The 16,148-nt window shown below is 36.6% G+C and overlaps 1 protein-coding gene across 2 annotated transcripts in view; it reads left to right on the forward strand.

Annotated features, from left to right (window-relative positions):
• Nucleotides 1–16,148, forward strand: part of LOC149789706 (uncharacterized) — a 127,433-nt gene that overhangs the window by 84,168 nt on the left and 27,117 nt on the right. For both annotated transcript variants that reach the window (XM_089971709.1, XM_089971710.1), the window contains exon 11: nt 6,825–6,985. In XM_089971709.1, the coding sequence (XP_089827835.1) occupies nt 6,825–6,985 (161 nt within the window). The remainder of the gene's footprint in view (nt 1–6,824; nt 6,986–16,148) is intronic.

Here is a 16,148-nt window from a genome sequence, read left to right on the forward strand (position 1 = left end):
TATGTGGATTTGCTATGTTATCCCTAGCATCATCCACCAGAAAAGAAACAGTCAGTGGCTTCCAAGGCTGTCAAGAAGGGATCAGCAATGTCACTTGCCTCAGAGAGCAGCTTGTAGAGTTTGTCCCATCAGCCCCACCTCCAGCCTTTGAGTGGTTATAGAATGAAAAAAGAAACATGCATATTCATCTTTACATTGAAGAATGCTGAAAAGGATGTTCCTGCCTCACCTTATGAACAGGCTCATGAAGATGATTTACTAGTGGACTTAAAGAGCTCCCAGAGATGATGCATGTATTTACTTCTTCTCTTAGGGTCCCCTACCCCCTTTCCATATGTTGAGTCATTTGTTACTAGAGGAGAAAACTGGATTGTTTGTTCAGGCAGTAAACAAAGTTTACCATATTCTTCTCACAGACGTGTCCAAAACCTTCGAGATAATTTATGTGGCCCATTCTCATTCATATTTTCTGCTGCCCCATATTCAGTGAACTTTTCCTGGCGTTATCCTTTTGCACTCGATGGATGGTCTCTGCCTCCAGGTCTCGCATGCATTCATGATTCCTCAAATTTCCCCCATTTGGACTTGAGTTAATACCAAGCAGGGATATCAGCTGCAGCACGAACTCGTGTCCTGGTCAAAGCCTTGTTTGGCTACAACATACTGGCAACAGGGTCTGACAGTGATAATTCTTCTTGCTGTCCTCTTCCGTCTCATTAAAGGAGGAATTGTTGTCGCCAGTTTCACTTTCGTGTTTGCTGAAGGTTATGGCTAAGATATACAGACATCCATTCTCCATCATTTAAGTGCTGAAGGTTGTGGCTCAGGTATACAGACATGCATTCTCCATTACTTACTTGCTTGCTGAAGGTTGTGGCTAAGATATACAGACATGCATTCTCCATGATTTAATTGCTTGCTAAAGGCGATGTCTTACATATACAGACATGCATTCTCCACGATTTAAGTGCTGAAGGGTGTGGTTAACATATACAGACGTTCATTTTCCATGACTTACTTGCTGAAGGTTGTGGCTAAGATATACAAACATTTATTCTCCATGACTTAATTGCTTGCTGAAGGTTTTGGCTACGATATACAGATATGCATTCGCCATTACTTAATTGCTCGCTGAAGGTTATAGCTAAGATATCCATTCTTCATGACTGACGTGCTTAAGTTTGTGGCTAAGATATACAGACATGCATCCTCCATGATTTAAGCGCTAAAGGGTGTGGCTAAGATATACAGACATGCATTCTCCACGACTTAATTGCTTGTTCAATGTTATGGCTATGATATACAAACATTCATTCTCCATGATTTAATTGCTTGTTGAAGGTTATGGCTACGATATACAGACATGCATTCTCCATGACTTAATTGCTTGTTGAAGGTTATGGCTAAGATATACAGACATGCATTATCCATGTTTTAAGTGCTGAAGGTTGTGGCTAAGATACACAGGCATGCATTCTCCATGATTTAAGTGCTGATTGTTGTGGCTAAGATATACAGACATTCATTCTACATGACTTAATTGCTTGCGGATGGCTATGGCTAAGATACGCAGACATGCATTCTCCATGATTTAAGTGCTGAAGGTTGTAGCTAAGATATACAGACATTCATTCTACATGACTTAATTGCTTGCTGAAGTCTATGGCAAAGATATACAGACATGCATTCTCCATGATTGAAGTGCTAAATCGTGTGCCTAAGATATACAGACATGCATTCTCCATGATTTAAGTGCTAAATGTTGTGGCTAAGATATACAGACATTCATTCTCCATGACTTAATTGCTGACGGTTGTGGCTAAGATATACAGACATGCACTCTCCATGACTTAATTGCTTGCTGAAGGTTGTGGCTAAGATATACAGACATGCATTATCCATGACTTAATTGCTTGTTGGAGGTTATGGATACGATATACAGACATTCATTCTCCATGACTTAATTGCTGAATGTTGTGGCTAAGATATACAGACATCCATTCTTCATGATTGATGTGCTTAAGATTGTGCCTAAGATATACAGACATGCATTCTCAATGACTTAATTGCTTGTTCAAGATTATGGCTACGATATACAAACATTCATTCTCCATGATTTAATTGCTTGTTGAAGGTTATAGCTACGATATACATACATTCATTCTCCATACCTTAATTGCTTGTTGAAGGTTATGGCTACGATATATAGACATGCATTCTCCATGATTTAAGTGCTGAAGTCTATGGCTAAGATTCACAGACATACATTATGCATGATTGATGTGCTAAATGTTGTGGCTAAGATATACAGACATTCATTATACATGACTTAATTGCTGACGGTTGTGGCTAAGATATACAGACATGCATTATCCATGACTTAATTGTTTGCTGAAGGTTCTGGCTACGGTATACATACATGCACTCTCCGTGACTTAATTGCTTGCTGAAGGTTGTGGCTAAGATATACGGACATTCATTAACCACGACTTAATTGCTTGCTGAATGTTGTGGCTAAGATATACAGACATGCATTTTACATGAAGTAAGTGCTTGCTGAAGGTTATGAATGAGATACATAGACACGCACTCTCCATGATTTAGGTGCTTGCTGAAGGCTATGGAGTTAGTCAGGGAACCAGACTTTTCAAAACATGGTCTCCAACAGCAGATACATACTGAATAAGAAAGGGACAATTGATCTCTTAAAAACTGGTAATAATCAGTACTGAAGAATAAAACATGAATATGCAGAGTCTTGTGAATAAAAGCAGTAAGGACACCATTGCATTTATCGGTTATGTCTTGTGGTAGGAAGGGACACAATTACATTTATTGAGTATGTCTTGAGGTAGAAAGGGACACTATTACATTTACTGGGTACGTCTCAGGGTAGGAAGGGACACAATTACATTTGTTGGGTATGTATTGTGGTAGGAAGGGACACAATTACATTTATTGGGCATGTCTTCTTTTAGGAAGGGACACAATTACATTTATTGGGTATATTTTGTGGTAGGAAGGGACACAATTACATTTATTGGGTATGTCTTGTGGCAGTAAGGGACATAATTACATTTTTTGGGTATGTTTTGTGGTAGGAAGGGACATAATTACATTTATTGGGTATGTCTCATGGTAGGAAGGGACACAATTACATTTATTGGGTATGTCTTGTGGCGGGAGATATTGTCATCATGTGAAATGGAAGAGTAATTTAAAGAACGATGGCATTTAAGATATTGTAACAAGCCATTGAGGTGCATAGGATTCGGAACTGATGTGTATGCAACTGTACTTGAGGTAAGTAAGGTCTATTTGTTTTCTACAAATATTTAAGTTGAACATACTGTTTACCGTTACTGCATTAGTTTCCAATGCTAAAGTTTTAAATACTTATTTTACAGCTTCACACTAGCATTGCACATTTTCTTACACCTTAGTGAAAGCCAGTGTTTACGGGAAACGAAAACAACTGCCTTGTTGGGGTTGGCAGGTCTGAATTTAGCTTATGACAATGAATTGTGCAATGTTACCTAGACATAATTGTCTATTCACACAGATGCCATATGGTCAGTTTTTAAAAGACTATTCTTACTGCTGCCATGCGGCCAGAACAGAAAAGATTTTATGCACAGTGATAAGTAAATGCATTATGGACAAATCTGGAATATTCTGTGAAGAATATTATCAGGATTAGTTACCTAAAATTAATTTCCTGAATAATGTGATCTAATAGTCTTAAAGCTACTTTCGCTTCCAAAAACAATAGCTAAACTTACATACTAGTATTCCTTATATCTTATAGATTGTTCCACACAAATCTTTGTAAGTATAAGAAATAATAATATGGAGAATGCATGCTCTATTGTTCACTTGGCTTTCCAACTATCCACTTAGGATGTATGTCCTGTGTACTCATGCATTGTGGGTACTTTATCTACATGAGATGATGGATCTGATTGGTAATACAAATGTGTGTTACTGTAGAAGATGCAGCATTGAGAGTAATATTGTAACACTTGGGATGTGTGACATGTTTACACATGCATTGTGGGTAATTTATTTTCATGAGATTATGGATCTGATTGGTAATAGAAATGTTTGTGTTACTGTAGAAGATGAAGCAGTGAGAGTGTAATATTGTGCCAATTAGAATGTGTCTGTTTACATATGCATTGTGGGTAATTTATCTACATCAGATAATCGATATGATCGGTAATATAAATGTTTATGTTACTGTAGAAGATGAAGCAGTGAAAGTATAATATTGTACCAGTTAAGACACGTGGTCTGTTTACACATGCATTGTGGGTAATTTATCTACATGAGATTAAGGATATGATTGGTAATATAAATATTTGTGTTACTGTAGAAGATGAAGCAGTGAGAGTATAAGATTGTACCAGTTTTGCCTATAATTACTTGATAAAAGAAACAGATGAGCACAGATGATGGACACCTGACACATATATGAACAGCTCCTTTAGGTAGTTGCTGAAACGGGCGGCGTGTGACTAGTCGGTAGGCAACAGTGCAAACAGTTTTTTTTTTTTCAAATTTAGCCACATGTCAGCCATGTGAATAGCCTTGGTCTATATGGATTTCCAATAATCATTAAACTTGGTGAGTGGATATATCTTATTAAGTTTTACATCTTTATATGTAAGAAGTCTCAGTGACCTATATTTCTTGCCTAACAGCTTGTTCCCATTTTTTGTACTAAAAGGTTTTTCTTTGGTGTTTCAGGCATGAAACTTGGTAAATGGATGCAGCTGTTTTGTTTTTTATGCCCTTAAAACCAAAACTCACTGTGACCTAAATTTTCTGTCTTACTAACTTGAGTTGATAATTATGTTTATGCTCACATTGATTATTCATGCTATACCTACATATCATTCTCAGAAGTCCCTTTCTGACCAGTACAGATGGAAGTAGGAATAAAATTCTTCATTGGTAAACTTCACATATTAATGACTACAAGTACATTGCAGATGGAAGTAAGTTGTTGTTGTTGTGGGGTTTAACGCTATTTTTCAGCACATGATAGGCTATGCATGGCGGCCAGTATTAATGTTGGAGGAAGAACCCGGAAAAAAAACCTGGAAGAACTAAATACCCATGAGAAGCTACTGGCAAGCTTTCTCACATACCCACATTGGCCGAATCCTAGACTCAAACCAACACAGACAGAGGTGAGATGGCAGTGATCCGTAACGGAGAGCGCTTTAAACCACTCGGTCACTCGGGGCCCCTGATGGAAGTAAGAATGAAATGTTAATTCAGTGGTACACTATCCATATTAAAGACTTCAGGTACATTGAAGATTGTGACATGTTACCATCAGCATGTTAGCCGTTTATTGTACCTGTGAATGAGTATATTAATTAGGTGAACGGACTTTATGTTTGTTGTTTTTCATGCGAGGTCTTACTTGTACTGATATAAACACTGGGAAATTCTTCTCTCGCTTCTAAGCGGAATATCATTCAGAGGATCACTTTGCTAGATATTTATTAATTTATCAGGTCTGCATCATCACCCACTGTTGTGAACATTCAAAACATTTGACTTCACTACACACACCTGTCCCAATTTTCCCACCACATCACCCTAATAAGGCAGGGGAGACATGTCACACCATCTGGGCTATTTTTATTCTCCAAGCAGAGGTGTACTTCGTTATCCATCAGACACCCCATAGACTGAATATTGTACCCATCAGACACCGAATTAATTGAATAGTGAATCCATCAGACTCCCCATACATTGAATATTGCACCCATCCGACACCATATAAACTGAATATTGCACCCATCAGACACCCCATAAATTTAATAGTGTACCCATCGGACACACGATAAATTGAATAGTATGCCCAGTAGACACCACATAAATTGAATAGTGTCCGTATCAGACACCCCATAAATTCAAAAGTGTTCCCATCAGATACCCATACATTGATTAGTGTACCAATTAGACACCCCATGCATTGATTAGAGTAGCCTTCAGATATGGAATATCTCTCATCTCCTAGGGTGCTTTACAACCTGATTCTCCTCATGTTTTCCCCAAAATTCTAAATGCTGAGCATGACTGTCTAGTTCGAATTGAAAATACAGGCGTCAGTTTCAAAGACCAAGCCTATTTGTAGGAAATCATCTAAATACATTGTGAATGAGAAACATTGTATTGCTTATATACAGACATAGACAAGATAAACTTGTCAGAAGGTAACACACATCTCTGCAAAATAGTCTGTTAAAGCTGTTAGCAAATGGTCAGGTCATGTTATCAACATATTAAGAATATTGAATTACATCATTTTTATGGAAATATCCATAACACATGAAAACAAAAAGAATAGTCGTTATCTTTGTGTTACAATGCAAATATCTTTATTCTGTATAACTAGTTATTTCTCTTTCACATTGTAAGCCATTAAAAAGAGTCAGTAGAGCACTTGACTTGTAATTTCTGGCATTGTGGACTTAGTTATGAACTTAATTATTGGCTTCCACATAGTCTTGAACTGTACATTAGCTTACATAAATTCTTTAACGGCAAGTTGATTCTTCTGGCAATAAAAATAAGCTTCTCTGATTAGAATTTTTTTCATGTAAATTAATAATAATTCAAGTAACTTAAATTTGTGTTAATGCATATATCTTATTGATGAATGTTTGTAAAAAAAATCAAAAGCAATCACCTCATTGTTTGGTTTCTTGAGATAAAAATACACATCAGTGCTTGTTGATTTGTTCTGAACAAGGAAATTAATGTATGACGTCTCAATAACCAATGTTTTTGTATGTGGTTTTCAGTGTTGAAGGATTGAGGGAGAATATTGTCCTGGATCCACAATGGTTGATTGATGCCCTGAAGTCTTTGATTACAGCTGGGACATTCATCAAGAAATACCCTGCCATCACAAGCAAGTGGCATGAATTTGAAGAGACAGGAAAACTCACCCATGAACTGATAGGTTTGTATTTATTTGCTTTAAAAATAATACTAGGAAATGTTTGATTACGAATTCATGTGTAGTCTAAGTCTAGCTGATGAGCTATTTGTCTATGGAAATGTTTGATGTTCCACAAAAAAGACGATGTTTGCCAGGATACTTCTTTGTCACCTTGGCCTAATGGAAGGTGTGACTTGAACATGTGACTTGACAAAATGATAGTACACGTCATGCCAAGTCAGTATTACAACGAAGACGATGTTTGCCAGGATACGTCTTTGTGACCTTAGTCTAATGAAAGGTGTGACTTGACAAAATGATAGTAATATTATGCCAAGTCAGTATTACAAAGAAAACGATGTTTGCCAGGATACATCTTTGTGACCTTGGCCTAATGGAAGGTGTGACTTGAACAGTTGAATTGACAAAATGACAGTTCATAACATGCCAAGTCAGTATTACAGGTCAGTTTGCCTTTGTTGTAGACTAATGATGTATTTGTCAAAAGAATGACTCGGTTGCAAAATAACTGTTGCTTGGAAATAAATCATAAAAAATCAAATAAGGTGACATGTGATAATAATTAGAAATAAATATAAATAATCATTTTAAATTCATGCACTATTTTTTATGAACTCTATTTTTTTTTACAATTATTTGCATAATGTGGGTCAACACATGATTCCTCATGAAAAGATTTGATTATTCCTAACACTTGACAAGTAATGACGATGGTTGTTGTTGTTATTCTAGGATTTAGCACCATTTTTCAGTATAAGATAGGCAAAACATGGTGGCCAGTATAACTGGTGGAGGAAGAACCCTGGAAAACCCAGGGAAGAACCACTGACCCTTGAGAAGGTACTGGCAGGCTTTCCCACGTACCCATACTATCTGAGCCTTGGACTCGAACCCATGCAGACAGAGGTGATCCGGGACGGTGAGCACTTTAGACCACTCGGTCACTCGGGGCCCCAATGATTATGATCTGCCCGTTGTTAAGCTGTCAACTTTTAGATTACTTCTAACACAGCTACTTGAGGGGTATACTTTAGAATAAGTTAAAATATAAAAGTGTCCTGTCTGAAAATTCCTTCCACAAGGTTGAGTATATTATGTTACGATGCTGTCCATCCATCTGTCTGTACCAATTAGCTGTCATATATTTGTGTTAATTAGAGCTTGTCCATGCATCTGTTTATCAATTAGTTGTTGACCATCCATGTGTCTGTACCAATTAATTGTCCATACATCAGTCTGTACCAGTAATTAACATTCATCTGTATGTCTGTACCAATTAGATGTCAGCTGTATCAATTAGTTTTTGCCCATCCGTCTATATGTAGTAGTTGTGGTCATATGTTTGTGTCAAGTAGTTATTGTCCATACATCTGTCTTTATCAATTAGCTATTTATTCAGCTGTCTGTGTCATTTACTTGGTATCGATCCATTTCATTGTACAAATTAGTGGCTGTCCATTCAACTGTATGTACCATGTATGTGCTGTCCATTCATCTGTCCATATCAATTAGTTGTTGTCCATTCATCTCACAGTAGCAATGTGTTGTCCATCCATCTGTCAGAACCAATTAATGGCTTTTCATCCATCTGTTGTAATCAACTAATTCCACACAATACCCATTTTGGGTGAGAACTGGCACTTTGGTTTGGAATAAGACTATTAATGTTTGGCTTAAAAGCTTAAAGGTGAAGGTCACATGGTTGAAAGGAAGAAATGGCTTACTCACCATCTTCATTTATCATACTTTGTGCATAGCTTGCACTTGAAGCAAGCAAGAATTGTATTACTTTTGGGTTGTAAAGATGAAAGGTCAATCACTTGGACTCAAAACAATGGTATCTGCAAAATGACATTAGTACTACATGATATATCATAACCAAACATTGTAAATGCTTTGCACATGGCACCTGAAAAAGCTTTTGAATTTTGTTTCAAAGTTCAAGTATCAAAATAGATGACTGAAACAAGATAAATAATTTTCAGACAGTAACACTGATATTGCATCAAAGACCATGAAATCGGACTCAGTGTTTTGGGTGGCATGCATTTATAGCAAAGAAGAATTCAGTAGATGTTGGTTTCCGAGGGTGAAGATCACTGAGAGAGAAAATATTTTTTTTCTGTGCAAATATTTAAGCTATCTGGCTAGAAGACTACTAAACGATTCCCACACAATACCATTATTTCTTCATCACAGACATGTCTAGAAGATTATTAAATGATTCCAACACAATACCATTATTTCTTCATCACATACATGTCTAGAAGACTATTAAATGATTCCCACACAATAACATTATTTCCTAATCACAGACATGTCTAGAAGACTATTAAATGATTCCCACACAGTACCATTATTTCTTCATCACAGACATGTCTAGAAGACTATTAAATGATTCCAACACAATAACATTATTTCTTAATCACAGTCATGTCTAGAAGACTTTAAATGATTCCAACACGATACCATTATTTCTTCATCACAGACATGTCTAGAAGACTATTAAATGATTCAAGCACAATACCATTATTTCTTCATCACAGACATGTCTAGACGACTATTAAATGATTCCCATACAATAACATTATTTCTTCATCACATACATGTCTAGAAGACTATTACATGATTCCCATACAATAACATTATTTCTTCATCACAGACATGTCTAGAAGACTATTAAATGATTCCCACACAATACCATTATATCTTCATTACAGACATATCTAGACGACTATTAAATGATTCTCACACAATACCATTATTTCTTCATCAATGACATGTCTAGAAGACTATTAAATGATTCCCACACAATACCGTTATTTCTTCATCACAGACATGTCTAGAAGACTATTAAATGATTCCCACACAATACCATTATTTCTTCATCAATGACATGTCTAGAAGACTATTAAATGATTCCCACACAATACCATTATTTCTTCATCAATGACATGTCTAGAAGACTATTAAATGATTCCCACACAATACCGTTATTTCTTCATCACAGACATGTCTAGAAGACTATTAAATGATTCCAACACAAAACATCATTTCTTCATCACAGACATGTCTAGAAGTCTATTAAATGATTCCCACACTATAACATTATTTCTTCATCACAGACGTATCTAGAAGACTATTAACTGATTCCCACACAGTAACAGTATTTCTTCATCACAGACATGCCACAAACATTGTGAATGGCTTTGTAGAATCATGTTAATGTTACGGTCTGAGTGAAAAAAGAAAACAATTCTGTGTATAATGTGTTTTACCTGTGTAGGGGACAGTTAAATGCTGCTCTTCTTTAAAATAACTTTTTTCTGATCCAGTTAAAGACTATTTACTTTCGAAGATGACTTTACGCTGAACACATTACGATGTTAATGCATGGTCCAGAAAAGCACCTTTTGCTTTTCAAATCAACTGCTCAAGATACGTTATGCTGATATATGGTCCATTTGCGTTTCAAATTAGCTTTACTATGGATGCATATAATGTTGATGTCTGGTCCAGGTAAATTATTATTTTGCTTTCCAAGATGATTTTGCCTGTATAGATATATGCTTATTGCTGGTCCTAGCAGACTATTTGTTTTCCAAGTAAACTTTGCCCTAGATACATACAGTGTTGTTGCCTGGTCCATGCAAAACTATTTGCCTTTTTAGTCAACTTGGCCCTGTATACATATGAGGTTGCACAGTGAAAACACACACAAATTTAAATAATTGTCCTCTTAAATCAATCTGAAATCAGTTAAAGATAGAGAAGAAACAATGAAAAGAGAGGAAATAAAAAAGCCAGAAAAATACATTTTGGCTCCTGGAATGCACTTATTCTTAAATTTGTGAAGAATTTTGATGGGAACAGCAACATACCAGTGTCTTCTAACAACATGGTACGTTTCTTGCATCAATTCATTTTTTTATATATTTTATATCCCGGGTTCTTCCTCCACTATTTATACTGGCCGCTATATATAGCCTATCTTGTGCTGAAAAATGACATTAAACCCTAGAACAACAACAAAAACATTTGATAATAAGATGTTTATACAAGCAAGAAACATCACAGTACATACAGTCTATTTAAATAAATACTCTATTTTCTGCGGGAGGTAGTGTACAGAATTTACAGTATATTTTGGGACAACATATCTCTTGGGACACACTAAATTAATTGTTAAAGTAATATTTATGTGCACTGTACGATATGAAAAATATGTTTTTGTTTCAAGGTATAAGTAATGGGACACCATTTAAATCATTTAAACATTAATTGTTAGAAAATGCGCTCAAATTTAAATTTTATTTAAAAAATTAAACTGCCTACATAGGTGAAACTTGTATCCACTGTAAGTGATTTTCCATAAATTGTGCATATTTAGGAATGGATTGAATTTTAAAAATTGACTGTATCCCATTGATAGATCTCTAATACTGATTTCATGTTATCTCTTCTCGGGTACCTGCATTCTTGTCCCAATTATATTTTTTCCTGTTTAAATTTTGATCAAAGAATCAAATTGACAAAGGTCCAAAGGAAAATATATTTAACAGTTAAGTTTGGCGATGTCCTATACATGTGATCCTCAAACAATGTTTATCAGTGAGATTTTTTTCTTGAAATACATTACTCAGTCATAATATCTTAGGAGAACTACTACTACCTCACATATCCGGCCATCATAGATACTACTGCTAACTAAATGAAGATATAAGTTGTCTGCCAACCTAGCTGATGGTCAGGCAGAGTGATCACCCACTTAAGTATAAGGATTGACAGCAAAAACCATGAACCTGCCAGTTACTGCCTCCACTCGTACGAAGCCAACCTTCTCTCGAGAGCTTGCATAGCTAGTTTCACCTTGGAAGCACACAATTCTCAGTTGTAAGAATCTTTTCACCTCAATGAAAGTGCATGCCATCTCTGTTTCCAAACTCTCTGTCTTCCTTAATCCTACAAAGTGCTACCTTTCAACATGCTAACACTTAGTCAACTTTGCATATCTTAAAGCACTCCGTCACTTACATGGAGAGCTTATATGTCTTCACTGGATAGATTCGAGCTGTAATATTTGTATGCGTGCAAGTCTTTATTCCTTTCAGACCCCCATTATATCTGTATAATTGTGTTATTACTTGTTCATCCTGGTGAGTGTTCACTACCAAGGCATTCTAAGCACTCTTGACACCATGCTTCCATGATTTTACTTGTAGAGGCTGCCATTGAGCCTTCCTACAGGTACTATTATAAATATATTATCTCTAGACACTATATATATGTGTTAGCTCATCTGCTATGATCTATAATTTCCAGGTAAACATCATATGGTATAACTCTTTACCACACCCCTTGTTCAAAACCAAGTGCACTAAACTGATATGTACAGGCAATCTGTGTGCCTTCCTACAGGTGTTATTGTAATTTATATTATACAAGGACACAATTCTTTATTAGCTCATCTGCTACCAATAACGTATTTACCTAGGCGTTCTTAGCATCCGGACACTATTCTTCAATGGTTCTACATGCTCATGTCGTTCTTGACTTTTCCGACAGGTAGTATTAGCATTAAAGTTGTCGTCTATCACATGTTCTCCAGGTAACCTTCATTTCGTTTAGCCCTTCACCCTCACAATATCCAAACAAGACAGGTGCAGGTATACATCCGTATAATGTATTGTTCCCATAAATGGTATTGTCATTATAGTTACCTATGCACTTCATTGCTTATTACACTGGCTGTTATCTATTGCCTGGCCAATTTAACATACCGCTCTGCAGCAACATTGCATTCAAAAGACGTGTGAAGGGCTCCCCAGTTTCTTGTGCTCTGCTCTATTTGTCCTACAGATTAGAACCATGGGCAAAGCCGAAAATGCACAGCGATGGATAATGACATCAGTCTGCATGCTGACATTTGGTGCAAGGTTTTATGGCACACAAGGGAGATAAGTTGACACGTCGCCCTTCAGCATCGGAGACGATTGCAGCAATCAAGTAACCACCACTGGACTCAGCCTTATTGTCAATTCTTATGGTTCTTTTCTCCTCAGGATTCAACTTCATTTATATCGCATACTAGCGAGGGAATGCTAAATAAACTGCGAACTGTTCCCTCTGACCAGCATTTACATGGATAAAACAAATGTAATTCATCCTAACCTTACAAGTCGGATGACACCTCGCCATACACATATGGTTTATTTCCATTTCAGTGTCAATGACTATACAGCAACAAAGCTTCCAGTATGTCAAGCCTGACCTATAGCATTATGTACATTAATTAGATGTTGTTTTGCAAATCCCTCTCGCTCTGCCATGAGAAGAGACTCCTTACACAGGGACCATTTCAGAGTCATGGTTTATATTTCGGGCGATCTATGTGTTTCATGAGCTGCAGACTTTTTCACTCTTCACCAGCTAATTCCCAGGCATTACAGGGGACCTCAGCCTCACCTCAGACCAGCAATAACGATGATGGATGCTCTCAAGTAATTTCGTCAGTTCTAGACAATACGATATCACAGGAAGAGTCATACTTCTGAGCCTCCAATGAGGAAGTATTCCACCTTTTACTCCATGATTTCAGCACTCCTCCTCCCACTCTATTAACTACGTAGACCGGACCACCTGAATCTTTATTCTTGTTTCGAGAAAGGAGGAAACTAACCTCAGATTGCTTCTGCAGTCTGGAAGGATTACAGACATTCTAAACTATATTCATTATCAACTACATGATCCAAGCATTAACCGACTTTTCTTCTCACAAAAGCGACTCCCATTTAGTTCATGTCAGTGATACTCCTTTCGTTTAGAAATCCTTGCAGGTGACTATGATATCTCATCTTCTGCAGATTAAACGCCACGTTCCATATGTAAGGACTGGATGGCCTTTGATGACACTGAGCAGTTAGTGCAGAGTATTTTAGCTGTAGGTTCTGTGCCGCACTTTGTCTATATGGCTATCTTCAAACAGGAGTCTTATCTTCTTCTACGAATGGCCAGAGTATTGAACAGAGCCACTAAAAACACTTTGGCCAATGCTGAAACAACAGCTACAAATTTACAATTGGCGGAAAGTGACTCAGTTTTTTCTCAACCTCAGCAGCAGAGAGGGTGAACAGACCACTTGATCCTTCACGTACCCTTTTTATACATAAAAAATAGTGACCTTCATAGAGGTAACTACCATTACCGGGTCCATGATTGACCCAAACAAAGGATGCGGTCGTCACCCTCTCTGCTGCTATTGAAGATCTTCATTTGTTTTATGCTTCAAGTAATACTCTATCTCTTTGTTGGTTTTTTATTTTTGGGTTTATTTTTTTTAAATATTTTTATTATTTATCATTAAACTTCTGTATCGATCTCCACCGAAATTTGCACAAATCTGATATAATCATCTAACGCCGTTGTTACATCCAACACACAGTCGTGGACCAGCAGATGGATTTTTTTATATAATGTAATTATGTTTCTTGCAATATTCTCCACGGCATCTTTTATTACATATATTGGTAGTCCCCTGAAGCAACCATGAACAATTGTGCATTATATTAATGACATCTGTTTAATTAAATTTACATCTCTCTCTGCCGATATTCATCCTAAATATTGTTTCAAGACCTACACGATATCTTCTTCTAGGATCATGTAGTGCTATTGTTATAAATCCATGCGGAGTAGCTTGTGCTCGTGAAAAGAAGTTTTTAAATTTAATTATATCCATGTCACCGCTGCACCAAGATTGATGAATCTTTCGCAACGTATGCGTATCAACTCCATTAAACACAACTAAAATATTACAATTATCTCTGATTACTTTTGGTATTTGTGTGTATCGTTGAGTAACATAAATAACGTCAGTGTTTTTATGTCTACCACGGGAAAATGTTCTAGCTGGGTGTTTTTGTTTATCTAGCATCACATCGTTGTAAAAAACCAAATTATTAATAAATCCGTCTATTGAATCAGCTGATGGTGCTTCATCAATATCGGTTACAAACTTGATAACATCGTCATCCAGTTATCGCGCGTTTTCATTAAAATCCTTAAGTACATCATAACATCGTTGATCATCAACTGACGGGGCTACCAACTACAATTTATCACACTTTAACCATCTCATTATAAGATTAGGTAACAACTGTGTCTTTCCACTTCCAGATGGGCCAATTATTATCATTCTAATTTAATTCGGTAACGCAGAATGGTGTTTGACAGGTTCACGTTTTCTTGTCGCTGAGAAATCAATTATATCCATGCTATATACAATATATATGGATTTATATTGTGTGAAGTGCAGGACGCGTACCCCGACGGATACACTAACAACTATTACTACAAAAAATAAGCAGTTACGGTTAAGTGTACTCGGTGTGGTACAAAGAAATTCAAATTTATCTCTACAGTCAGGTGAAAAACCAAAACCAAAGCCAAGGTCAAAACCAAAGTAAAAACCAAAGCCAAAGTCAAGTAAAAAAAAAAGCAACGCGGAGGTGATATTGCAGCAAAATTAACAAACTTACCGGGAACTCCGTGGGCCAAATACCCAGGAGAAAAACATCTACCAGGATATAATTATTGCGGTCCTGGTACTCGACTCGATATCAGGCTTAATAATCAGGATCAACCAAACCCAGGCGAGGAACCAATAAACGCTATTGATAAAGCATGTCATGCTCATGATGTTGCGTATAAAAGCAATAATGTACAATATAGGCATATTGCAGATGTGAAATTAGTTCATGCGCTAAATTCTATAAAAAATAAAAATATCAAAGAAAAATTAGCTAATTGGTTAGTAAGATCCGCGATGAAAGGTAAATTAGCGCTAGGGACTGGTAATATATAAAATGGAATCGATTTATTATTCTCCAAGAGGATACTGGAAAGGTAAAAGAGCAATTAGTAAACTTGCTGACGCAGCAGCGGTTAAACATTCTACTGCTAAAGCGTGGTTATCCAAACAGGCAATATGGCAAATTTACCTACCACCACCTAAGCAAATTCGATTTGCACATTTCGATGTTAGTGTTCCTAATGAAGTTCATCAAGCTGTTATTCTGTTTTTACCACATGATACTGTACGTAGAAAAACGTAGAAATACGCGCTAAATGTTGTTGATGTTGCAAGTAGATATAAAGATGCAGA

The sequence above is a fragment of the Sinohyriopsis cumingii genome, chromosome 10 (genome assembly GCF_028554795.1).
Source record: "Sinohyriopsis cumingii isolate HCF-2022 chromosome 10, ASM2855479v2, whole genome shotgun sequence".
NCBI lineage: Eukaryota > Metazoa > Mollusca > Bivalvia > Unionida > Unionidae > Sinohyriopsis > Sinohyriopsis cumingii.